General features: G+C 43.3%; 1 protein-coding gene across 16 annotated transcripts in view; it reads left to right on the top strand.

Moving 5' to 3' along the window:
• Stimate (STIM activating enhancer) overlaps positions 1–27708 on the top strand; it is a 62482-nt gene that overhangs the window by 26785 nt on the left and 7989 nt on the right. For 9 of the 16 annotated variants that reach the window (XR_015439599.1, XR_015439600.1, XR_015439601.1 and 6 more), the window contains exons 2-6: positions 19472–19520; positions 21378–21473; positions 22156–22401; positions 23599–23720; positions 24193–24255. Coding sequence is in view for 12 of the 16 variants with exons in the window: in XM_087182400.1 (XP_087038526.1) it covers positions 19472–19520; positions 21378–21473; positions 22156–22401; positions 23599–23720; positions 24193–24255 (576 nt within the window). In the remaining 4 variants the exon portion in view is untranslated. Of the gene's footprint in view, positions 1–19471; positions 19521–21377; positions 21474–22155; positions 22402–23598; positions 23721–24192; positions 24256–27708 lie in introns of those variants that run through there. The other 7 variants (XM_087182405.1, XM_087182402.1, XM_087182399.1 and 4 more) reach the window with 4 other exon arrangements.

The raw sequence follows: 27708 nt of genomic DNA on the forward strand, positions 1-27708 counted from the left end.
TTGGAGATTCAGCTTCTTGTGGGGCGGCCGAGTTGTCCATGTTACCTCGGAGAAACTCGGACTCTAGCGGCATGCCTTCTTCTAAAAGCGTGATGAGCTGGGAAGGTACAGTGAAGGTCAGTCAGTCTTTCAGTTATTAAAGCAAACTTTTTACAGTCAGAGGTCTCTTATCCAACATAATCAGGATGGATTGTTGTTTGGCTAATTTTTAAAAGGCAGTGAAACTGGGGAATCCTGAAAAATAGAAACATGTAGAGTGAACATTGTAATTTAGGGATAGAGTGAGCGGGCCCTGGTCTGGTAGATGGGACCCAGGAGCTTGAGCACAGGGGCCTGTACTCATCTTGAGTGAGCACTGCCTGCTGGATGGTTTTCTCTCAGAAGGAAATTTTCTGGATGAATCGGGTTTGAGGAAGGCTATTAATTGTCTAACGTGCAAAATTGTAACAATGGTTTTTAAATTATTGGTTTTAGCAGTAGGGGCCTGTATTTATTTTTACTACAAAAGTAATACATGCCACTGTAGACAACCGGAACATTATGAAAATACGTAGCATAGAAAATGAAAGTTCACTGTAACTCCATGCTCTAGAGACGAACCTGTTTATTGTGTATGCCTCCAAATTTCTGTATGTATGTATATTTTTAATAAAATAGATCACATTAATAAAAATTGTACGCATTTACTGTTTTGGTGACTTGAGATATATCTTCCTTTTTTTTTAAGACAGAGCCTAATCATGTAGTCCAGGCCAGCCTTGAACTCCCTATACTTATATCCCAGGCTGGCCTTGAACTTGTGATCTTTCTCCCTCAGCCTCCCAGGGGGTTGGTGACTTATTTTTTGTCACCATTTAATATGAGAATTTTGCCATTTCAATACAGGTAGATTTATCTTTTTAGGTATTTTTTTTCTTTCCTTTTGCATCATGCTGAGCAAGCACTCTGCCACTGAGCTACACTCCAAGTACTACCTCACTTTCTTTTTTTGTTGTTTTGGTTTTTTTTGAAGCAAAACATTTATTGGTACATTTTAGATGCTCATAATAATAACTTTTTTTTGAGACAGGGTCTCACTGTGTAATTTAGGCTGACCTTGAACTCACTGTGTAGCCCAAGCTGGTCTTGAAGTTGCAGCGATCCTCTCAGAGTGCTGGGATTACAGGCGTGTGTCACCATGCCCGGCTGCACTACCTCACTTTTTACATAGCTTTATTGAAATGTAATGTATATATCATCAGTTTTACCCACTGCATATGTACCATCTCAGCCTTATTTTCTAACAGTTGGCCTCCATTGTATGATAATGTACTTTTAACCCTTTGCTTGTTGGACATTTAGGTGGCTTTTTAGTCCTCCACTCCTATAAATAGTGCTGCAGAGAACACTTTTGCACACAGACTTGTGGGTATTTGTGCAAGTGTAACTATAGAAGAAAAGCCTAGAAGCAGAGTTTCTGGGTCACAGAGTATGGCCACATAAAGTCATAGTAGGGAACTGGGCATGGTGATGCATACCTGTACAAGTGCTCAGGGGGCTAAGGCAAGAGGATGACTTGAGGCCAGGAGGTAGAGGCCAGCTTGGGCAACATAACCCTGTCTCGAAGAACATAAATAAAACAAAATAAAAAATAAATTCTAATAGGCATTGCTTCAACTTCTCATGTTATCTGAGAGAACACACATCCCCTACATACACCTCTGTCCATTATGAGTAAATGAAATTCTTGAATTTCTTTGTCTCTGGCATATGGAATAGCAGTGCCATGGTGACAAAGCAGGATCAGATGCCACTTACCTCTGTGAGTTCCCTGTTCTGGTGCTTCCCTAGCTGCCCAGGGACACAAGGGTATCAGATAGGGTTTTGGCAGGACAGCCCATTTGTGTTTATAGTTGGGCTTCTGTCAGTACATGAATTGTCAAGACCTCATTAGAAAGCATTTACAGTTCACCTGCTCTTCCTGGTCCTTGGATCAAACTCTGCATCTTGGAAACTTTACCCTTTCACCTCCCGCTCCCACCTCCAGGCCTCGAAACAGGATCTCAGACACTGCCTATAGCACCTCTGGGTCCCAGGAAGCACAGGCTGCCGAGGCCACTTTGACACCAGTGTAATTACGTCCACTTCCCCACATTTACCAAAGGGTTGTGCAAGTCACTTTTCTACCAGCAGTTTAAAAGTACCTATTTCCCAGTACTCTCACCACATGTTTTAATCTTTGTTAATCTTGCTAATCTGGGTGAAAATTTCTAGTTTGCATTTGTTTTTGTGTTTTTTTGGTACTGGGGATTGAACTCAGGACCTTGTGCTTTCGAGGCAGGTATGGTGCCACTAAACTAGTTTGCATTTTAAAAATCAGTATTATCAAGGTTTCATGTCTTCTTGCGTGTTTATCAGCCATTCATATTCTTTCTGTCAAACGGAAGCCCCTGTGGAGCACACAGTGATAGTGCCCTACACTTCCGCTGTGATTGTTATCTTTAGCAGGTAGCACCACAGCCCTGCTCCCTAGAGAAGCTCTGTCTCCAAGGAGGACTGTGTCCAGAGAATCAAGCATACCCATTTGCTAGACATTTCAGCATTTTGTGAGGTCGTGGGAGTGCCATCATTTCTCTCTCAGCCTTTGGCTGAACATCCATATGGGAGGATTAAAGCTGGTAGACTTAGAACCGGGGCCTCATCGGGTCCAGAAAATGTGAAGTCCTTACCAAAAAGTGCCATGAGTGCTTGCTTATAAACCCAGATGGTCTGGTTCTGGCAGCTAAGACCACATTCAGGGAGGGAGACCTTGATGAGTGGTCTGTAGGACTGCATAACTCTGTAATCATAAAACTCCCCTAGCCCCAACTGTGATTGAATGTGAGTAAATAGATAAAGATGCTTCTTAGTTCCATGACACTAGATAAGATCTGTATCAGCCATAATTATCCAACTCTTTGTTCCGGACACCACTATCTATAGAACAATCTACAAAGCATCTGCTGACTATCAGTACATGTCAGGCTAATTAACATGCAAATGTAAGACCACTAACCTTTGTTCCCTCTTCTGTAAATTTCGCCTGTTAACTTCCCTGCAACCCCCTATAAAAAGAGCCTGGACTCTGGGCTGATCACCTCTCTAAGCTACTTTGCTTTGGGAGTGCCGTCTGGTCAGACTAAGGTCTGTTTCACTTTCCAACTTGTCCAGTGTGTTCCTTCCCGGGTGTGTTCTTCGCTGCAGTCAGCTCCTTGGAGCATTTGGTAAGGCCCTTGGCCTTACATTCTGGAGGCACCACTGGGATCCCCGGGTGTGCTTCACTATAGTCAGCTCCTCGGAGCGTTTGGTAAGGACAGCGGTCTTACAGGTCCATCCTGCCTTGCCTTAGTTAGGAGAAAGGAAAGTTGGGGGTAGTTGTCCTTTGGCAGTTTTGCTGGCTTCCCTTGTCCAGGACCAAGGCAATTTTAGTTCTGTTGCAGGGCTTATGGTTTATAAACTAAGCTTCTGGGAAAACTCATGGAACTTACGGAAGTCAAAATAAATACCTACAGGGTCCTCAATAAACAGGGCTTACATGATGGAATGAATGAATTCCTTTGTTCACTAAACATTGTTCAGCCAGCTTTAGCAGTTGGATGTCCTCTGGATGCCAGGAATGCAGAGGTGGACAGAACAGAAGACCCCGCCCTGCTGAGCTTCCTTTACTAGTGAAGCAACAGTAGGCAAGAAAGCACATATGAATTTCTGAGATGAGTGCTGTGGAGGGAATAGAAGAGAGAAATGAGGTTGAGGAATGGAGCAAGGTGCACGCCTGTTAATGACATGATCACAAGAGGTGACCTGAGAGCCACAACAGGACGAGAAGGGGCGCTAAGGCATTTGGCCGTTTGGGAGAAGAGTGTTGTAGGCAGGAAGGTGGAGTACAGGGTGTGTAGTGCAAAGAGGAAACCTATGTGATGGGAGTGGATGGGGCTCAGGAAGAGGAGTGGGCAGGACCTTTGTTATGCGACACCTTGAGCAGAGAAAGAATGTCTTTTATCCTAAATGCTATGAAAAGGCATGGGAGGGTTTCAAGTTGTGTGTTTCAATTTTATGTGCAAAGTTTGACAAAATTTATGTGTCATCAGATTTTTAAGTGAAATGGAGGGCAACATAATTTTATTATATTTTAATGAGACAACACTGACACCTGTATGGAAGATGATTGGAGAAATGAACAGTATTCCCATCTTCTTAAATAAAAGTGTGCCTTTCAGTATGGCACTATGAGTAGTGTAAAAGAGCAATCAAAGAGGGTATTTCACGCTGTCCAGGAAAAGGCCACTGTGGGGCAGGAGGAGTGAGTTTGGTTCCAGAGGCCTATGCAACTGACTTGGCACAGTGCTACAGGGCCTGCAGTCCCCTGCAGGTGTTTCCATTCAGGCAGAGCGCCACTGATTGTTGTGAGCAAACCTGGCCTGGGTCCCTCCCTTTCACCACACCTTACCAACTCAGCCTCCTCTCTGCTGAGAATGTGCGTCATGTACCATTTGCAGCAGGACAGGTATGGGGATATTCATCTATATGATGTGATTCTTGGTAGTTGTTTGGATTTTGATTTGTTTTATTTATCTTCTTCAAGACAGGGTTATGTTGTCTTAAGTTTACCTCTTCAAGGATAGGCAGCTTCTCCATCACCCTTTTTTGATACCCAAAGTTCCACTATTCAAATGCTCTATGTTTGAGCATGTAAGATATCATGAGTCACTTCCCTCTATGTTAAGAGGCAGCAGTAGTTGATTGAATTACTTCCCAGCAGAAAAGTGGAAGGGAGGTTGCCTGGGAAGGACCAATACTCAATCTACTACGATTGTTAACTAGATTTTAGGAGGAAAACTCACCTATTTGCTGCTTACAATAGACTAACCTTAAAGCTGAAAGAAAAGGAATTGAAAAAGAGGTCACATTGCAGCTAGCAGACCCATGGTCATATGCTTCCGAGACCAGGATGGGTGGCTCAGCCCAGGTCTATGAAGGGTGGCTGCCAATAGGAGAGGGAAGACAGGGTGTAGGGTAAGGACAGCAGGTTTGCTTTCCTGACCATATGCTCTGTGTTGGCCCTTTGTCTGTCTTCTGTCATTTAACCTGATGACAACCGCTAGGTCCTAACAGTACCTCCTCCCCTTTTTGGGTACAGATTTAATAGCATGTTAGCAGCAGAGATAAGATTCAGAACTAGTTGTCTCAGAGTCACTTGGCCACGCCTCCTCTTGAGGGGTAGTGGGACTCGTGCCTGTCTTCAGAATGTGTACACAGTCTGAGAGCCTGCTGAGGAGCCTGCCATGGCCTGGAAGCAGTTGACTCCTGGCTTCACTGAAGTGATGGAAACAGCCATGTGTGGGAGGTGGGTACCTCTGAGTTCTGCCTGCCAGTAAGGCCTTCCAGTCTCTAGCTCACCTCTTCCCCATTTTCTCTGAAAAAGTCCTTTTGGGCTCCATGAGCCTTTGATTTCAGCTGTGGTGTGGGGAGCCTGACCTGCCCTCTGCCCTCCCATCCTATGGAGGATGTGTGGTGGATGGGTTGTACTTTGCTAGGCCTCCTGGCTCTATTTGAATGACTTCTCTCCATCCTGCAGGAGCACGGTTATGGAGGAAAGATTGATTGTCCTGGAGCTCTACCTGAGACCAGGACATGGTGGCTCAGCCTTGTGAGCCTTGTTGGTGTTGACTTCTGAGAAGCAGCTGGAGGCCTCTCCACTGTTCTCTTTCTCTCCTGTCCTGTAACCACTGTGTGAGCTCAACAGTTAAGAAACAGCCAGAATCTGACCTCCTGATACCTCTTGTGATAAGAAATCATGCTGCTGAACTTTGGCCCTGGGTCATTGTCATGATCTCTCTCCTAAGGGATCGCCCTTCTCCAGTGTCACCCCCTTCAGGCTGCTTTCAAAACAGCAGCAGAGTGAGCCTGTTAATAGGCCTCAGCCTCAGCCGCTGCCTGCCAGGTATAAAGAAGATGGAAAGGCAGCCTTAGCCACAGACTCCCAGGCGGAGGCTTTTTGACTCCCCTGCACCTTCCTCGGGGCTTAGTCCTCACCCCACCTCTTCACATAGAGTTCAGACCCTGCCTTCCAGGCATCCTCTCTTTGTCTGCTGCAGAGTTCACCTCCACACGGGCTGACGTGGCCCATAATTCATTCCCCACACTCAGCACCCCACCCAATGTAAAGAAGGGAAGGACGTTGTCTCTTTCATCTCCCCTGGCAAATGACAACGAGCACCTGCATAAGATGGAACAGGTTGAATGAACAATTTTCCTGATTTGTTTTTTTCTTCCTTACCAAATTAGATCTAGAGAGTTCTCTAATGCTTCTTCTTTTAATTAAAAAGGTGTTTTTACTATGGAACATTCCGAGAAAAGGAGATGAGAGAGGAAGAAAGCAGAGGCCACACTTCTGCTTTCCAGAAGGTCCTGAATCCCTGACTTCATTCTGAATTCCAACAAAGGTGCTCCTTGTGTGGCTGCCCCCAGGCATCAACCTGGCTGCACACACTTCCTCTCCATTTCTTGGCCCAAGGCCCACCCATAAATCACACTGACTGTCCTACAACTGTTTCTGTATTTTGCTACTTAGCACAGGTCTCTGAGACAGGCTTGTCTTTTTTTAAAATTTTGAAATAAAAGTACTGTGAATATATGAAAGAATGTTTAAACCATTCAGAGTGCTATATAAAGTCTGCTACTGGGAGTGGAACTCAGTGGTAGAGCACTTGCTCTAGCATGCCAGAGGCCTTGGGTTTGGGTTAGATCTTCAGCACCTCAAAAAAAATTTAAAAAAAGAAAAAGCCTCCTTCTCTGATCCATAATTCATTTCATCAAAAGATAGCCCTTATTACTAGTCATTTATGTATTCTTGTAGGAAAGAAAGTATACATTATGCCAACATAAATATATACCCATTAAAAATGGATATGAACAAAATCATGTCTTTGAATATAAATCCATGTAGGTCTACCTTGTTGGTGAGTATTGCATTTTATGCATGTATCATGCTGTATACCTAACCCTATATTGACATTTATTGAAATTGGGTTCTTTCTAGATTTTTGTTGGGACAGTATTCTAGTAATGCCTTCTACATCTTGGCACATCTGCAGTAATACTGGTAGAATACATACCTTTAAAATTTTAATAGACACTACCAAGTTGACCTTTGAATGATTGTATTAGTTCATTCCTCTGGAGTATGTTTTCTCCCTGACTTGTATTTGGAAAAATATTAAACCTACAGGGAAAGCTAAATAAATGCCCCAGTACCTTCCCCTGGTCCACCAGGGATTGTACTGCCACATTAATTAATTTGCTTAGGCTGCCATAATAAAATATCATAGACTGGGAAGGTTAAACAATAGACATTCTTTTCTCACAGTTCTGGAGACTGAAAGCCTCGGGTGAAGGTGTGAGTTGGCAGGTCTGGTTTCTTCTCCTTGGCTCACAGATGACCACCTTCTCACTGTGTCTTCACACGGTCTTTTCTTGGTGCATTCATACATTTGTGTCCTCATCTCCTCTTTCTAACCAGTCGTATTAGATTAGGACCCACCCTTGTGGCCTCATTCAATCTTTATTACCTCTTCAAAACCTCATCTTCAAACATGGTCATACTCTGAGGTAGAGGAGGTTAGGACTTCAGCGTATGGAGGAGGCGGGAAGACACACAATTCAGCCCATAGCACCACGTTTGTTTCTTTTCATACATATATACGAGATCATATTAACACAGTGTAACAATAGATTTAATATATATTTACAACTTATAATTATACCATTTATAATATAATGTATATAATTATGTATAATATATAATTTCTCCCCTAAACTACCAGAGAGCAAGTTGCAGCCGTGCGGATAATTCAGCATATATCTCCCAGGGTTGTGAACATGCTCCTTGATTTGTTTGACATTTTTATTTTGTATTGATGGAGACAGACTCTGTTGAGGCAGAAGAACCAATGCACATGAAATGGCTGTGGCTTGGCTGCTGGCTTTTCTGCCCATGTAGTTTGTCCTGCATCCCCCACCCCTCAGTCGGACTTGGAGTGCTTGTGGGAAGGAGCCTCCTGCTTTTCAGAGCCATTCAGGCAAACGGAGCCTCTTGCCCTTCACCTTAGATTCTTTGGTATTGTTGAGGCTTTGGATCTGTACTGTGTCGAGGAGATGGCAGACCTCTTTGCAGTTCCACCTGCTTTTTGGTCTCACTATATCAACATGAGTCTTTAAACACCAGACTTGTTATTTCAATTCCTTGTACAGGCACTTCTTGCTTTGCCAAATGTGAACTGCCTGTATTTATTCAGAGTAGGTTTTATTGATTTGGGTGCTCTTTTCTCTCTGCTACCCTCCTCTTTCTCTTGCAGCCTCATTGCAGGCTCAGGACTCTGCCAGAAGTTGGTTCTCACCTGCTGCCAGTTGTAACAAGGCATCTTCTGTGGGCTGGTGCCAGTGTCTGTTTCCCTCTCAGTATGTTTGTATGGGAAAACATCACACAAGCAGCACTTTCAGTATTAGTTTTAGTAGACAGAATCGTGGTAGAAACACTGAGTTCTTCAGTGGTGGACATGAAGCCTTGAAGCTTTTCATTCCCTCTGGTTCAGACAGTTGTGCCTGCAGAACATCCAGGGTGCTGCTGCAAATCTCCTGTACTTGCTTACAAAACCTGTAAGATAGATCAGAAATAAATTCCCATATGAACTACAGTGAAAATACCAGTAGAACTCTCCAACAAAAATAAGATTTGCTTCAGTTGTCACACCCAAGGTAGTCCTCACACATGACAACTACATGTTCCATGCACATGTCTCACACTGAAAGCACATGTGCTTAGCTTTCCTTTCTTACGTGGCAGTCTCTTCTCTTCCTGTTTTGTCAGGAGCTTCCTACTGTATTGTACAACATGCACTTAGGGAAATAAGGTATCACAATAAAATACCAAATATGCAGTGAGTTCTTAGAATAGACATAATTTTCACATCAGCTGTTTACTTGCTTACAAAACCTAAGAAATAACATCAGAAATAAAAACCTATGTGAGGGCCGGGGATTTAGCTCAGTGGTGCTGTGCCTGCCTCACAAGCACAAGCTCCTGAGTTCAATTCCCGGTACTATAAAAAAAACCCCACAAAAAACCCTATGTGAACTACGATGTAAACACAAACAAAAGTCTACCGCAGAAATAATATTTATTTCAGCTGTAACACCCAAGGCAGTCTTCACACATGACAACTGCATGTTCCATACACTTAAACCGACAGCATGTATGTTTTGTTTTCCTGTCGTTTCTTACAGGGCGCAGTTGACATCTTCTTGGTTTTCCTGTTGTCATAGTAGTTCTTTGTGATGCTGCGCCTGCCTGTTCATCTATCAGCTCACCAGTGTGCTGCATAATTTTTTTGTGTAGTTTTCTGGGAAGAAACATTTTGTTTTTCCTTGCTGTCAGTGATCTTTTATGAGTTCCAGTCCTAATCCTCTAAGAAAATCTCTCTATGATATTTTGCACTTGTTATTTTCTTTATAAACTATCAAACTATTTATGCCACACAAGTTTAGGATCCAGTAAAACACAACCATAGGCCGGTGCTTTGTGTTTTGAGTGGACATCAGAGTTGCTGCAAAACTCTCCACTTTTAGTTTTGTTGTAGAAAGTTTCCTCTCAGAATTCCATTTTGTCGAGGTTTCCCTATCAGTATTTCCATCATGTTGCAATGTTGACATCAGCAGTACCTGTTTGTTTTTCTTTGCCATAAATGAGACCAATGTAAATTTTTCTGAAATCCAAAGATTGTACTGTACAATTCTGTGTTTTGAAATTACAACATTGCATTTGGAATTTCTGCTTTGTCCTGTAATACAATTCCTGCACTAGTCAACTTGTGCTGTTAGCAAGTGTCACCTGATTGGAAACTGGTAAACCAATTGCCAAATGTCACTTTCCGATTAATTTGGGAGATGGGAGCAAGAAGTATGTTCACAACATCATTTGGTTTATTACTATACGAATAAGGAACTGATCTGAGTTCTAGGATAAATGTCTACACTGAAAGTGTAAGTCTTTGCATCTACTAGGGCCTAAGTTTTTATGCAGTATTTTCACCCATCGCTTTTCCTGTGATTAGCATGAGAAATCCCTGCTAAGTACAGCAGACCTGTGAATACTTTCAGTTCAGATAGTGAGGTGTCATAATAAATACATTTTTGAATATGTCTGTTGGTGAATACAGAATGTTTTATTTGCATTTCAGCCTTGGTGTATTTTACAGCATCTTGTAGCATTTTGTCTGTTACAATTTCCAACATTGAATGGCAGTGATGGCATTCTGTCCAATATGTTTCAACCCTGTGAAGACCCTCTCTGTATTTTCAGACCTAGTTCTAACATTGGATCATTCCCTTTGGTTGCGTGGCCACTTTGTAGCTTTTTGACTAGTCAAATGTGTACTCATATTGTTGTTTTCTTCGTCATCTGAATCAAGGAGGTCTGCATTCCCTGTGTCTGTATCAGTTGATTCTTGATCCATTTCACTGTCACAGGAACTTTGGCTCACATGGCCAACGTCAAAGTCACCATCATCATCATCATCATCATCATCATACCACACCACTCTTCTGTTACGAAAACATACATTTTACCGTAGTGGATCATCTTCATCATCCATGCATGAGTAATCTGATGATTCACTTTTGACCTCCTCCAGAACTTGCAAATCTGGTTTTTCATGTGCCATTGTACTGAATTGGGCTACATATACTCCATGTTTTCTGTCTTCACAGCTTTGTATGAATAATATGAGGATAAAGCATTCCAAACACCAGCACGATAGCTGATGTTGTGATGGAAGATGATCCAGGACACCATCTTCCCACAGCCTGGGGACCCGAGTGTGGGGTACTAACAGCAGGCCAGCCCACGTGTTTACCAGCTCCTCATGCTCCCCAGGGCTGTGCCACACCCTCGGGAGCTGGGCCTGGTGTCTGAGAGCTGTGCAGTGGACTGCGCTGCCAGGTGGCCAGTGGTCGGTTCCCAGCATGTCCTGGGCTGCCGGCTGAGCCGCCTCAAGCCACTGTAGTTGTCAATGTAAAAGTCTTTTACTTCCTTCATTAGATTGATTCCTATGTATTTCATTTTTCTTGATGCTATTGTGAAAGCTATTGTTTCCCTAATTTCTCTCTTAGTGAGTTTGTTATTTGTGTACGGGAATGCTGTTGATTTTTGAGTGCTGACTTTGTGTCCTGCTGGGACAGTTCAGTAGAACTTGGTTATTAATTCTAGGAGTCTTTGAGGGGAGTTTTGAGGGTCTTCTATGTGGTATCATGTCATTTGCAAATAATGGTAATTTAACTTCTTCCTTTCCTATCCTTATTCCTTTTACTTCTTTCTCTTGTCTAATTGTTCTTGGTAATGTTCCCAGAACTATATTGAATAGGAGCTGTGATAGTGAACATCCTTGTCTTGTTCCTGATTTTAGAGTGAAAGCTTTCAGTTTTTGTCTATTTAGTATGATGTTGGGTGTTGGTTTTGTCATAGATGGCTTTTATCAGATTGAGGTACAGACTTTCTGTTGTAATTTTCTGTAGAGTTTTTATCATGAGTGGATGTAGGACTTTGTCACATGCTTTCTCTGTGTCTATTGAGATGATCGTGTGGTTTTTGTCCTTGGTTCTGTTGATATGTCGTATTAATTTAATTGATTTGCACATCTTGAACCATCCCTGCATTCTGGAATGAATCAAGAGTTTGATGAGAAATTTAGAGATCTTCAAATTTCTTGTAGAATTCAGCAGTGATTCCATCAGGACCTGGGCTTTTCTTTGTTGATAGTTTTTTAATTACTTCTTCAATTTCATTGACTGATATTGGGTTATTTAGGATTTTTTATATCTTCTTGATTCAGCTTTGGTAATTCATATGTATCTAGGACTCTATCCATTTCTTCTGTGTTTTCCATCTTATTAGAGTGCAGCTTCTCAAACTAGGTACTAATGATCTTCAGAATTTCTCCAGGATGTGTTATGATTTCCCCTTTTATTCCTAATTGCATGGATTTGAGTCTTTTCTTTCCTGCTTTTGTTAAGGTTGGCTAAGGACTTATCTATTTTATTTAACATTTCAAAGAACCAACTCTTTAATTCATTGTTTCTTTGTATTGTTTACTTAGTCTCAATTGCATTAATTTCTTGTCTGATCTTTATAATTTCCTCCCTGATATGAGCTTTGGGTTGAACTTGCTGTTCTTTTTTCTAGAAGCTTGAGATTCAACATTAGATTATTTGAGCTCACTCTATTTTTCTGACGTGGGACTTCACTGCTATAAATTTCCCTCATAGGACTGCATTCATTGCATCCCATAAGTTCCAGTATGTCATATTGATATTATCGTTTAACTACAGAAGCTAATTTTTCTTTAATTTCATCTGTGACCCATTGGGGGTTCAAGAGAGTATTATTTAATTTCCATGTGTTTATACACTATTTGTGATTTCTTTTGCCATTTATTTCCAATTTCATTGTACTATGATAATATGAATGGGATAAGTTCAATTCCTTTGTATTTACTTAAGCATGTTCTGTGGTCTAGTATGTGGTCTATTTTGGAAAAAGTGTGTTAGAGAAAAGAATGTGCTGAGAAGAATGTGCATTCTATTGTTGTTGGGTGGAACACTCTACAGATATCTGCTAAGTTCATTTGTTCAAAAATTTGGTTCAGTTCTGATATTTCTCTGTTGATTTTTTTATCTAGTTGATCTATTTGTCATAGTGGAATATTGAGGTCCCCCATTACAACTGTATTAGTGTTCATCTGATTTTTCATATCCATTAGTATTTGTTTTATATAGTTGGGTACACTGGTAATTGGTGCATATATATTTATGATTGTTATCTCTTCCTCTTTGATTGTTCCCTTAACAAGTATGTAGTGACCTTCTTTGTCTCTTCTGATCAATCTTGGCTTGAAATCTACTTTGTCTGCCAATAAAATAGCTACTCCTGCTTTTTTCCAGGTTCCTGTTACATGAAGTATTGTTTTCCGTCCTTTGACTTTCAGTCTATGTGTTCCTTTTTTAGTTAAATGTGTTTTTTTTTTTTTTTTTTTTGGTACCAGAGATCGAACTCGGATCCTTGCGCTTGCGCAGCAGGTGGTGAAACTACTGAGCTAAATCCCTGGCCCAAATGTGTTTCTTGCATGCAGCATATTGTTGGATCTTTTTTCTTGATCCATTCTGCCAATCTCTTTTGATTGATGAATTGAGACCATTCACATAGATGGTTATAACTGATAGGAATTGACTTTCCCTTGTCAACATATTATTTTCCTGTTGTTGATTCCCTTTCTTTCCCTTCTATTTAATTGCTTGCCTCACCTGGTAGATTCAGTCTACTGGGATTCTTGGAATTGTCTTTGTTGTCTTTTTCTAGAATATCCTTCAGAACATTTTGGAGTCTGGTTTGGTGGTCATGAATTTCTTCAGGTATTGTCATGGAAGTATCTTATTTCTCCATCAGTTTTGAAAGATCGCTTTGTGGGGTACATCAGTGTGGGCTGGAGGTTGTTTTCTTTTACTTCACTCCAAATTCTCCTTGACTTAGGTGTTTGTGTTGAGAAGTCTCATGTGATTCTGATGGATTTTCCTTCATTGCTGATTTGTTTCTTTTCTCTACCAGCTTTTAATGTTCTATTCTTGTGTTAAATTTCTGGAATCTTTTTTTTTTTGATTTCTGAAATTTTGACTGTTATATGCATTGGTGTAAATTTTTTTCCTGGTCATGGCTAGTTAGAGTTCTATATGCTTCATTTATCTGTATGTCAAATTCTTTTTCCAAGCTTACGAAGTGAACAGGTTTTTTATGTCTTTTGTGCTGTCTTCTGATTTTTCTTTTTCTTTTTTTTTTTTTTTTGTATTAAATTCTTTTATTGGTACATTGTAGGTATACAACACAGTTACATTTCTCATTGGGAATTGTACCTTTATATAATGCATCTTGGTTCTTATTTTTTCCCCATTCCTAGCCCTCCCTTCATGCCCTCCACCCTTCCCTATTTACAAAGACTTTATTTCCATTTTTTCCATTTCTCAGCATTTTTTCCTTTCCCTTCTTTCCTTTCCCCTGCCCCTCCCACTACCCCTACCCCTTTGGACCTTTTCTTCCTATTTTGCATTATCGATTATTCATTCTAATCATTGGTACATTTTAGGTATACGATATAATGACATTCATCATTGGAAATTTGCACCTTTACATAATCTCTCTTGGTTCTTATTTTTCACCCTTGCCCAGCCCTCCCTTCAATCTCTCCAGTCCTCCCTATTTACAAAGATTTTGTTCCTATTTTTCCATTTTCTCATATTAATCCCATTCCCTTCTTTCCTTTCCTCTAGCCCTCCCACTTCCTTCCCCTTTGCCCCTTTTCTTCCTATTTCACATTACCTATTATACATTTAGTCCTTATTTACACTTTCAGTTTCTCACACCAAAGAAACTATTCAGTGTTTACACATGTATGTCCTATTTATTTCACTTAAGAGTATCGCCTCAATGTTCATCCACTTAGCTATAAATGTCTCTAATTTCTCATTTTTTATGGCTGAGTAGTACTCCATTTTATTTTAAAAAACACATTTTCTTTATCTAGTCTCCAGTTAATGGGCATTTGGGCTGTTTCCAAGTTTTAGCTATTACAAACTGTGCTGCTATGAACATGGGTGCACATATATCACTGTGGTATGATTCTTTTAATTCTTTGGGGAAGATGCCCAGCAGTGGAATAATGGGGTCAAATGGGACTTCCAGTCCTAGTTCTTTGAGGTATCTCCATACTGATTTCCACAGTGGTTGCACCAGTCTACACTCCCACCAGCAGTGGAACAGGGTTCTCTTTCCCCACAGCCCCACCAGCATTTGTTATTGGTTGATTTCATGATAGCAGCCATTCTTTCTGGAGTGAGGTAGAATCTCAGCATTGTTTTCATTTGCATCTCTCGAATGACCAGTGATGTTGAACATTTTTTCATGTATTTATTTGCTATTTCTACTTCCTTGTCTGACAAATGTCTGTTCATTTCAGATGCCCATTTTTGGATTGGGTCTTTAAATTTGGAGGTCTGATCTTTTTAAGTTCTTTATAGATTCGAGATAGTAGACCTTTGTCTGAGGAAGAGCAGGTGAAGATTTTTTCCCACATTGTGGGTTGTCTCTTCACACTGCTAGTGGTTTCTCTTGCTGTGCAGAAGCTTTTTAATAAGAAGAGATCCCATTTGTTGATTGTTTGTGCTAGTTCAGGGGCAACTGAGGTTTTGTTCATAAAATCTTTTCCTACACCAATGTCCTCAAGGGTTCTACCTAACCTCTGTTCCAACTGGTTCAGAGTTTCTATTTTAATATTTAGATCTTTAATCCATTTTGATTTTAGTTTAGTGCATGGTGAGAGATATAGATCTAGTTTTAATCTTTGGCAAGTAGAAGCCCAGTTTTTCCAGCACCATTTATTAAAGAGGCTATCTTTCCTCCAGTGAGGGTGTTTGGCTCCTTTGTCAAAGATGAGATGGCTGAGTGTGTCTGGAGTTGTTTCTGCATCTTCTAATCTGTTCCACTCGTCCTCAGGTCTGTTTCTTTGCCAGTACCATGCTGTTTTTATCACAATAGCTTTGTAGTATAGTTGCAGGTTGGGGATTGTGATACCCCCTGCCATGTCTCTGTTACCTAGAATTGCTTTTGCTATTCTGGGTCTCTTCTTGCTCCAAATGAATTTTTGGACTGTTTTCTTGAGGTCTATGAAGCATGCTGCTGGGATCTCAATTGGAATTGCATTAAATCTATATAGCAGTTTTGGAAGTATGGCCATTTTCACTGTATTAATCCTTCCTACCCAGGAGCAGGGGATGTCTGTCCATTTTCTGATATCATCTTCAATCTCTCTTTTCAGAGTGCCATAATTTTCAGAGAAGAGGTCTTTGATTTCTTTTGTTAGGATGATTCCTAGGTATTTCAGTTTTTTGGATGCTATTGTGAAAGGAATTATTTGCCCTGTTTCTCTCTCAGTGAGTCTGTCATTTGTGTAGAGGAAAGCTATTGATTGTTGTGTGTTGACCTTGTAACCAGCTACTTGACTGAATTTGATTATTAAGTCTAGAAGACTTTTGGTGGAGTTCTTGGGGTCTTCTGTATAGAGTACCATGTCATCTGCAAATAATGACAACTTGACTTCTTCATTACCTATCTTTATTCCTTTTAGTTCTTTCTCTTGTCTAATTGCCGTGGCTAATGTTTCCAGAACTATATTGAACAAGAGTGGTGATAGTGGACATCCTTGTCTTGTTCCTGATTTTAGTGTGAAGGATTTCAGTTTTTGACCATTTAGTATGATATTGGCTGTTGATTTTTCATAGATGGCTTCTATCAGTTTGAGGTAGAGACCATCTATTCCAATTTTTTGTAGGGTTTTTATCATAAATGCATGTTGGATTTTGTCAAATGCTTTTTCTGCGTCTGTGGAGATAATCATATGGTTTTTGTCCTTGGCTCTATTGATATAGTGTATTACATTGATTGATTTTCGTTGTCTTCTGATTTTTCATTGATTCTGATTAAGCTTATGTTAATCTTCTTTGCATCATCTAACAGCTGTTGGATTGATTTTTTTGTGGTCCCTTGCTATTTTTAAGAAGTCTTTCATTTGGTGATCGCTAACCACAAATGTGTTTTCTAGATCTGATAATCTATCTTCACATTGGTTGATTTTGCTGTGTATACTTTCAATAGAGTTTTTAATCTCCTGGATATCTGTTTGAATTGGTTTTATTAAATCCAGTTCTTTCTCATGTTGGTCATGTATGGTTCCCATCATTTTCCTAAGGTCCTCTACTTTTTTTTATCTGTATCTGCTCTAGATTCACTAACCATGTCTTTCATTATGGTCATCATCTCTTTAGTTATCTGTGTAATTATTTGTTTTGTTTTTTTAAGAGACTCATTCATCTGCTTTTTTACTTCTGCTGTTACCATTTCAAAAGGTTTAGCCGAGTGGCTTTTGATATCTTTTCACCTCAGTGCCCCCCGGATTTGCCTTGGACAAGTTGGAGGTCTGGAGTTCCATCTTGCTTCCATGTTTTCTCATTTTCTATTTTTTAATTTGTTTTCTGGATTGATGCTTGTAAATTGCTTATGATAGGTAGCTTTATTAGTAGTATCAAGACCTCTTTAGGAAATGACTGCTTTACAGAGATCTCTTCTAGGTGTAGCTGGCTTTTGGCTCTTGAGTCTGATCCAAAATCCTGCTTCTTCAGTTTATTAAGCATGAGAGGTTGCAGACTGTTTGGCCTAGCACCCAGTTCCTTGGTACTGGACTATGGTATTTCTTTATGACCCCCGCCCTCAGACAATCTCAGTATTGGCATACAAGGAAGAACAGCTGATCAAACTATGTCACCTTGGCTAAAGTAGTACAATTAGTAATAACAATAGCATCAAGCACAGTCTAGAAAATGACAAACTGTGGTAACTGTTAATTTGCCACCTTTAACCATAAGTGCAAGATTTATAGTTTTTTAACAAAATCTAAAACAAATCAGAAAATTATATATATTAAACATCCCCGCAATAGAGTGATTTTACCCTCAGGGAGAAAATTTAAAAGGGATAAGAGGAAAAAAATAGATAAATAAAAGAAGAGAAAGTGATTAGAAGGCTTAAAGACAAAGGAAGATTACGCAAGCTTTGGGAAACTGCTAAAGACAAGAGGGAAAGAAAGGAAAAAACAAGAACAAAACAAGTAAAAACTATTCACACTCATGAAAAAACAAAAACAAGAAAAAAAAACAAAAAAGATTTATCTGTGATTTCAAGCCTGTGATTATTTTCTGGGGCCTACAGTTTTGTGGTAGTGTCCAATTCAGAGTGTACCTCTGCTGTCACTGATAGACAAAGGAGGTAGACAGAGTCTAGATCCATGCTGGATGATTCCAGCAAATGTGTACGAGGAATAGGGCAGGGTGATGATTCTGGTGCTTTCAACTTCTCAAAAGTTCAGTCTGATCCTGGCCTCTGATTGTGGAGTTGGGGCCTGAGTTGTTCACCCTACAAGACTCTGGGTGTCTCTTTCCAGCCTGACCTTGGCTCCCTGACTGTGAACACCACCCATAGGTGTCCCTCACCCAGTCATTGGGAACCCTGAGATGAAGTCACCCTAACTGCTGCTCAGTCCCAGGTTCAGTTGGCCCCTCCCTAAAATAGTTTCTGGCCAAGCACTCTCTCTAGGGGACACTGCAGACACTTGGGCTAGATTCACTCACCAGTTGTTGTGGCTCACAGCATCCACTGCTCCATTCCCCTGGTGTGCTTCTCTCAGGAGGCCGGTGGAGTCACCTGCCCTCACTGTGTCTCCATAGATTCGAGCCTTCTCTCTCAAACCAGGAGCTGGGGAGAAAGTGCAGTTTGCCACCTCCTTTTTCTGTGTTGAGGTTTGTCTCTTCACCTGTGGGCTCCAATTCTTCCTTCAGATCCTTCCTGCATCCTGGGGCTCCACCTCCCTCCTTCTTTTCTTCTCCACGTTGCTATATTCCCGTGTCTGAATTCCAAATCTTTGAGCTGCTTTTCTAAAACACAATTCCAGGATGTCTTTGAATCTGCTTAGTACTCTTCCCTAGTGCTTCCTTTTCCACAGGAGTCATTCCAGGCCCCTGGCCCAGCACTGTCATGTGGCACTCTTTCATGTGGTCCCTTCTTGATTTGTTACCCTCTTACTTGCAGTTTCCCCAGCAAGTTCCCTTGTTGTCTGCTGTATTGAAGCCAAATTAAAGTACACCAAGCAGATTCTCTCATGTTTTGCCCTTGAACCTATGAACTCATGGTGTTTGCTCTGCCCAATATGTATCTTCTCACCCATCCCTGTTCCATTTGTCAAACTTTACTAGCCTTCAGGCCTGGGCTTGCCCATCTCCATCAGGAATGGAAACCTGTCCTGGTACCACCCTTCCTGTCCTTTGGCTTCAGACATGCCTCTTCGCTAGCACTTACCACACTACATATATGTCTGTCCCCCTAGTTGCTAGGTAGCTGACTCTACATTTGTATCCTTGGTGTCTTGCTGGGACCAGGCATTCAGTAAACCAATGAGTAGGGTTGTCCTTGAAGAAAGCATGTCCCAAAGTTGGAAGCAGCAATTTTCTACTTTGCTGTTTCCTGTAATTATCTGAGCAAGCCTTGTCACAAAGAAGAAAATACAGTTTTGTGGATGCTGTGAAGAGTCATACTTCATAAGTATCCAGTCCTGAAGCATCCATACTGATCATCAGCAATACAGAACCTCTGTGACCTTCAATGGGCTTATTTGTTGTCACATGTTAAGAGAGAAAGTATCTTAACTTAGTAATATAAACAGTGAGTAGACCAATAACTTAACCCATATGTGCATTTTGACATTTGTGGCTGCTTTGGAAAGCTACTTATGTCTGCTTTTTCTTCCAGTCAAACGCTTCAGAGAACCAAAGCATGAAAGACGTCCATGGAGGATATGGTATGTACTGAAGTATGAACTCATTCCTGGAACGCTTTTGACTGTTGGGTTTTGGAGGGGAGGTTTGAAGAGAGGTGGTTGTGGTGGGTAGGAGATGTACTGTGAGAAATTACATGTAACGTAGAGTGTCTGGAATCACTCAGTTGAGTTAATCATTAGGAACTATGTATAATACAAAAGCACTTCTAGTTTCCTGATAATTTCTGATCCCTACCATTATTTTATGATCACACTGCTTCCAATTGTAGAAGATAGAAAATAATACAGATACATCATTCTCTGCTGCAGGCTTCTTTGTCTCTGCCTCCGTGTTTTTAGATTATGTTTAAATTCTTGGATTTTATAGTGTATGTGTGTAAGCAAAAAAGAATCCAGATTTGGAGATTATCGACTACAGTATACCATACAAATGCTTCTCTGTTCAAAACTGGTCTTCCTTGGTCCTAATATAAAGGAAAACTATTTTCATATTCACAGTCCTTCTGACACAAAATGTTTGGGATTTTTTCTCTCATACTAACCACTTGTTTGTGTTTTCCAACAATCCACATACCACTTGAGTGTCTCATAATTTAACTCAGTTCTGATGTTCACTACCTGAAGTTAGCAGAGACCCCAAAGGTTGAGGGTTCAGTGCCACAAACCTGCCCTCCCACTTCAGATGGTAATCATGAGTAGGGTCCTCAGGGAACCCACACTTCTGACCAACTTGGCTACAAAGTAGCGGGTATATACAATACCCTCCTCCTTTCACTACTTTGCTAGAGCAGTTCATAAAGCTCAGGGAAGCATTATTTTTGTTTGTTTGTTCGTTTGTTTGTTTTTGGTACCGGGGATCAAACTTGGGTCCTTGCGCTTGCACAGCAGGCGAAACCACTGAGCTAAATCCCCGGCCCCTAGACCCTGTAGTTTAAGGATTTGTATGGGGGCTTCATCACATACTCATGACTGTTAACTCACACCCAAGCCCCTCTGTCTATGGAGGATGGTGTTGGGAGGGAGGGGCTTCTGATCATAGCTCAGTCTTTCTGGTGACCTTCTCTATCCTGCAGCTGTCTAGGAGCCACAAAGCGTCATCTCATTAAAACAAAGGATGCTATCACCCAGACATTCCAAAGGATTAAGAGCTCTGTAACAGGAAGTGGGGTCAGAAACCGAATATTAGGACAAAAGTTGCTCTAGCACCTCTGTCACTGAAGAAATTACAAAGGGAAACAGGGCCAGAGACCAAGTGTGTATTCATTAGATAAATAATAAAGCATATCTGTTCCCTGAAGGATGACCCTGCAGTCACAGTTTTTTATTGGTGATCAAGTAGTAAAGCTTTACAAATAGGTTCAGAAGACAAAACTCCAAAACCATCAGTCACTTGGAAGGAGACTGCCAGCCCTTCAGGACAGCCACTGTCCACAGGAAGCTGGCTTTGTGGGCTGCTTGTCTCTCTTGCCCACACAGAACAGCCACTTTCCCCTTGAGAGGAAACCTTGATGGGTCACTGTGGTAAAGGCCCTTCATAAAATCTTGTGTGTACATTGCTTCAAGATGTTGATAATTCTTGTTTTTATTTTCCCTGCTCATTAGTTTTCTCAGATCTGGGTATTTAGCTTCCAAGTAGGTGACTCTCACCTCAGCACTGGGGAGGGACCTAGTGAAGACCTAGATCTGGGACTCTCCTACTCTTACACATGCTCTTCTTTCCTGACCCCTTCTTGCCTTCTCCCTCTCCTTGTTTAGGGAGTTCTTTTCAAGTTCTGTCTCAGGGTTGGTCTGGTTAATCTTTGTGATCTGTTCATTCTCTAAGTTAGATATTACCCTCCTGTCAAGACTGATAACAAGTGCCGTTTCTTTTTTGTGCAGGTTTTTAGACACTTCCAAACAAGCCATAGGGATGCTCTTCATCCACTTTGCAAATGTGTACCTAGCAGATCTCACTGAAGAGGACCCTTGTTCATTGTAAGTGGCCCAGATTTGAGTGCAGACATGGTCCACCCTCCATGGAGGATATGGGCTGCCTGTATTTGTTTTGTTTTGAGACAAGGTCTCTCTGTGTGTAACTCAGACTGTCCTTGAACTCATTATGTAGTCCAGGTTGGCCTCAAACTTGAAGCAGTTCTCTTGCCTCAGCCTCCCAAGTGCTGGGATTACAGGTGTGCACCACCACGCCTGGCTGGCCTTGCATTCTGCAACCAATTCCACCTCCATAGCTTGGGGGGGAGCCCCATTTCTCCTGTGTTCTCCTGAGAGCTCATCCTACACAGCTGTCAGCTGGCTCTCAGGGCCTTGATAGTTGCCCCATGCATATACATCCCCAAGTCTCCCAGGCACCCTTGGCAGGGCAGGACAAAGCCCTTCAAGAGTCTCTGTTCCAGAACAAGGCATGGGGTGGGGGGCTTCTCTATGGTGTCAGCCACTCCATATCAGTCATCACCTGTCATTGACCTCTGACTAAAAGAGCATGGGGTTTTCTGCACTCCAGTGCAGAATGCCTTCATAGCCCCAAAGCATCAGTCTGAAACCTTCACCTGGCTGTTAATCCTGTCCTCCTTGCTGGTAGTGCCCAAGTGGTTCTTCTCTTAGCAGATGGAGTGGCATAAGAAGCTGGCCTTCTTCATCTCCTGCCTTCTTTCATCCACAGAACAGCCTTGCCCTGTAGAAGCTTTGATGATCCCCACTTTCCAGCTGGAGAATTAAGGCACAGAGAGGTTATACTCCTTAAATTCACACAATTCTGGAGTGGTAAAGCTGGACTCGAGCCCAGTATGCTTGGCCCCGAGGCCTACATGATGCCCTGCTGTCTGCCCATCTTCCCTGTATTGAGGACAGAGTATAGAACTTGGTCTTTATTCCTAAGGCCAGCACACAGTAGGCTCAAGAAGTATTGGTGAGTGAAGGGATGAACATAAGGCATGTTTGTACATCAGTCATCCTTGGATTTTTAGACTGGGTCTCAGATGTAAGGACTCAGGAGTAAGGGGCATTGGACACTAATTACATGTGAGGAGAGCCATCTAGTCTCGGGCCAGGGGAGAAATTACTCTGGAAGCCTGTGCTCTCCTTTCCATCTCTGGTCTGAGAGTGACCCCTTGTGACTTTAAAGAGGAAGGGCAGGTTGAGAAAACACTATCCCCTTTCCCTCTCCATGCTGGTTTCTTGGCACCTGGAGATGGAACATAGCGTGTTTCCTTTAGCACTGGCGTGTTATGCACATCACACAAGCCCTGGCTGGGGTAGAGCAGCTCAGAAGCTCCCCACAGCCAGGTCCTGTGGTATCTTGGATCTTATCTGCAGAGATTTTGACCCATGTGATGTCACACAGGGTCAATGCCAACCTTGCCTCCAGTGTGCCTTAGAGAACTAGGTGCAGGGCCCTCGAGGGAGAGCAGGTGGGAAAAGGGTCTTCCTTGGTGAGGGCCACAGTTTTGTGTCAGACAGGTGGGAACAGACCTTACCGGACTGTGTGGTCTGCAGAAGGTGTGCCTTCTGGCCCTCCCTTCCTCCCATCCTCTGGCCTTTTCCCGGGGAGTAAAGCTTTCCTTAGTGCAAAAGTATTGCTTGCAATGACTGTAGACAGGGATGTGTGAGAGCTATGTGGTCCTGCCCTCTTTGTCTGAGGAACTCTGAAAGCATTTTCCTGGACTTCCCTGGGGCAGCAGCACTATTTCAGGGCCTTGTGTGGCCAGACCATTGGGGAACAAACATAATTACTGGACAGATTTTTTTCTTGTCAGTTAAGTTTTGTTTTGCATTTGATTTCTTTGGCTGCTTCCAGGTACTCTGTCTTCTGTGGAATCTTGGCCTGGCAGGAACACTTGAGGTTTTTAAGGTTTCTTTGTCCCTCTCCTGCCCCACCCCCCTCAACTTGCTGAGTATTAGCACCTTGCTGGGAAGTGAGAGCCACACCTCTGCAGTCTCTTGCATGGGCCTATTTAAGAATAACAGCCCCCTAAAACAAGGCCAGACAATACACTGGGCCAGTTAGCTTCCCCACAGGTTGCATCTACATCAGTCTTCACCTCTGACCTTGGGAAGCACAGCACTGAGGGCCTAGCTCAGTGATGTTTGCCCCCTTTCCTCATAGGTACCTCATCAACTTTCTCCTGGATGCCACCGTGGGCATGCTGCTCATCTACGTGGGCGTGCGTGCTGTCAGCGTCCTGGTGGAGTGGCAGCGGTGGGAATCCCTGCGCTTTGGCGAGTATGGTAATGTATTGTGGACACAGGGTGAGGTGGGCTGGCTTGGGAGCTGGTGGGCCTCCGTAGTGAAGGGGCTGTTTTGGGTACCTGGGTGCCACCTCCCATAGGTGGTGGGTGCCCGCTTCACTGCCAAAGCACTCACCTTGTTTCAGAGGAGGTAACAGGAGCCGGGAAACACTCCGTACTCGGAGGAGGCTGAATGTTTGCCCCTTCTACCGGGGGACACTGGCAGTTCTACTTACTGGGCTGCCAGGCTCTCTCATTCTTCCAGGCTTCCCATAGAGCTCACCTGGCATGTTGGCGAGACAGGGGCAACTCTTCTTTGGGAGAATGAAGTCCTGCCCCTCTTTCTGTTGCGTATCTGTGTTTGTCCTGTTGCTGGGCCACTCCACTGGCAGAGGGGAGCTCACACAGGGAAGACTAGATGGTGCATTCTCCTTGAAGTCTCTTCCAACTGCTGACTTGCTCCCCCTGCCAGCCTGGCTTCCGAATGTACCAGTCACCAGGGTCACAAGGTCCATCCTCATGAGGCTTAAAACAGGTGATTTGTGTTCCCTGGCCCATCTCATCAGATAGGGCTTCAGTCGCAGCATGCCTTCCGGCTGGCCCTCAGTATGAGAAACAGCTGGGTGTGGCCTCAACAAGCTGCCCTCTAGGGTTTCAGGACAGGGCTAAGGTAATGGCAGCTCTTTCCCAACTTCCCAGCTGGCCCCTGCTGTCTGCAGGCAGGAGCAGCAGCAGTGGAGCCTTTGCCAGGAGAGGGAACACAGGACAAGAGGAAGAGGTGCGGATAGAATTCCGAGTTCCACTCTCCTTGCTTGATCACACTGCCCTCAAGAACTCATCACTTGGCCCAAGGACCACTCACTCTGAAGATCCCCAGGGGACTGACAGTTTAAATGGGGAGCTGATTCGTGAAGCTAGCTGAGTGCCTTGGATATTTCTAGAAACCCTAAGTGTGTAATTGTCTCACTGAGGGGAGATGAGCTTAGGAGGTGGCTTTTCTTAGCTCTGTTACTTGATGCCTGATGAGTCACTGCCTTAAGATAGTGTCCAGCACACAGCCTGTGGTTCCTGAGCTCCAGGGAAGGCTTCTGAAGCTCTCCAAGGCATTGGTTCCTCAGCTTGCAGGATGGAGATGGATCGCAGCATGCGTGAACCAATGCAGCAGCATCCTCACTTAGAGAATAGGTACCCAGAGGAAGCAGGTGATTCACAGAGCATACCCAGCCAGCATGTCGCTGAGGGCCTCATGCCCTCTGCATCAGGGCACCTAAATCCTCCAGCCACCTCTACAAACTGCTCACAGTCACTGCTCCTTTGCCGTTGGGATCCTTTCTGGAAAGCAGAGCTCTCAAGTCAACTGTAACCAGCCAGACAGCAGGGCTCTCAACTGAACTGTAGCCAACAGGAAAGCAGGGCACTTGACTCCAGTGTACCACCTGGAGCTCAGGTGGACCCCACAGTCACCTGCGTGCTGCTCAGTTACCTGGGCTGCAGGCCAGGTCTGGTCCTGAGACACCAAGCATTGCAGCACCCTTGTTCCCAGACATGTTGTCTGCAGTCCCAAGAGTGAGTCAGCAGGAAGGAGGTAGTGGTTGTGTTTGTGCCACTTGGCCTGGCCTGGCCTTGTCTCGGCCACTAGTCCTGGGAACCAGTCTTCAAGCAGCGGCAGGGTGTCTCCAGAGATACCTGCCCTTTATCAAGGACCATCAGAGCTCTCCCTCCTCAGACTGTCTCCTTAGTTACCTACTGTGTCCTCATTGTCAATTTGTATTGTTTTCTGTCACTGCTATAACACATTAACATAGACTTAGTGAATAAAACAAAATTAATTAACTTGCAATTCCTTCAGAAGTCCAGCATGGTTCTCTTGGACTAATAGCAGGGTGACAGTGGGGATGGATCCTTCTGAGGTGATAGGGAGACTGTTCTGTTGCTCTTTTCCAGCCTTAGAGGCTGTTTGTATTCCTTGGTTCATGGCTGTCCTCCTCTGCCTTCTAGAAACTCCAGGTCAGGCTCTTCTCATATCGCACGGCTCCGACCTTTGCTGCCTTCCACATTAAAATGTCCCTGCAGTTTCATTGGGTGCACCTGGATGCTCAGAGACTCCATCTTAAAGTCAGCTGATCGGCTTAATCCCGTGGCCAGCCATTATTCCCCCTGTTCTTAGTAATATCACATATTCATAGGTTCTGGGGATTAGGATGTGGACCGTTATTCTGCCTGAGACACCTGTCAGCCTGCCTATGCATTTAAGGCAGAAACTCCATCTAGGCCCCAAAGCTCTCTTCTGTTGGAAATGAAGAAGAGGAATGTATTTTCTGGTTAGCTTTCGTGGTTCCTAGAAGAAAGTCCACAGGACTTGGGAAGCAGGCTGCACTTGGGCAGTCTGAGGTGTCTGTAGTCTGATGACTGGGTTGCCCTCTCTCTGAAAGTGAAGTCTGTATCCCACAGGCTCAGGGCTTTGTGGTCTTTGCTGCATGCCTCTACTCAAAGGCTCCCTTCCAGAAGCCTCACAATATGAACTTGTTCTTTCCATTTGGGCCCTATTCCTGCAACCTTAAACAAAACACCCATGTACCTGAGGTCATCCAGTGTAGTCAAAGGCAGGCACAGTGAGTACACCTGGCTCTGGGAAGTGCTGGAGACTTTCAAGGGAGACAGAAACAAGCACACGTGTTCATTCCCACTGTGGCAATGTGAAGTCTGGGTCCATAGGAGACATGGAGTTGGAGCCAGATCACAGGTGCTTTTTTCTTCTTTTCCCTGTGGTTTTGAACTTTATTTTAGTTAAAACAAAAGGCAGAGGCAGCTCAGTCGTGCAGCAGAGCCTCAGAAGTGAAGCAGATGGGAGGAAAAGTACTTTCATCAGTCTGAGAGCAAGTGGAGGGAGCTCATTGAGCACGTGGGTATTGTTTCGATTGTAGGTAAATGGTGCCACCCACTTTGCTGACTTTCAGGCACATGAGTCCCCATTCAAAGACATTTTCCAGTAGCACTTCCTGTCTGGCTAGCCCATTTTACTTAATCAAATAGTTTCATCTGCTTTGGGGAGGTTTTTTCAATAAAGTAAGATGGTTTACTGCAAGCATTGCAAAACTCCATTAACCTCACAAGGAGGGGTGTATTTCTGAAATGGTTTGGTTTGGGCTCGAGTGCCTTACCTCAGAGGTGAAAGTAGATGGGAAGACCTTAGACAAGATGGCTGATGTGTTTCTGCATGCTTTCTGCCACCCTTCTCCCAGCATTTTCCAGAAAAGACAATAGCCTAGTGTTTTGTCCATTACCACTGCCTGAAGGCATTCCCTGTACTTCCACCACCACTGGCAGGCCTGGGCAACAATAGGGGCCTATGGCACAGGGGCCTGGACAGGAACGCCATGGAAATGGCAGAATCAAATGAGGTGGAGATTGCTCTTCAGGCGAATTCTCACTGCCCGGATTGGAGCCTTTGCCTCTCCACCCTCCTCCATTCTCACCAGTGGTGTTCAGACAGCTCTGAAAAAGCTTCTGGGGCAACTTCTGGTGGCCTCCCTAATACCCCACCCTCTGGTCTCCCACTATGGGGAGGCCAGTGTAGCTCCCAGAGGCCCATCACTAGGTTCTGCATGTCGAGATCATTCCCTACAGCTGCCAGTCCTCCACCTTGCATTGAGTCCTTTGTGAAGCATTCTGGGCTGCTCCAGGAACAGAGTGTGCTGGCCTGGTGGCCCCTTCAGTTTCTCCAGTATAGTACCCAGTAGGGTCACTGAGGGGTCTTTGACACAGCTGCAGGCCTCAGCCCACCACTCCCACCTCCTCGCCTTGAGGGCTTCTCTCTTCTCTTCCTTGTCCCTAGCCAGTGTTTTTAGGGGTTACCCATACCAGACATCTGGAACCAAAACAGATTTCTGCTCTCAGGGATGACAGCAGCCAGCAAGTGGCATGAGGGTTAGGAGGTTGAAAGGTGGGAAATGAACAAGGAGGCCAATTACTGCCTTTGTAAATCACG

Source organism: Heterocephalus glaber, unplaced genomic scaffold, assembly GCF_053883595.1.
Source record: "Heterocephalus glaber isolate CG9 unplaced genomic scaffold, H.glaber_assembly_v1.0 deba00001472, whole genome shotgun sequence".
NCBI classification, from domain to species: domain Eukaryota; kingdom Metazoa; phylum Chordata; class Mammalia; order Rodentia; family Bathyergidae; genus Heterocephalus; species Heterocephalus glaber.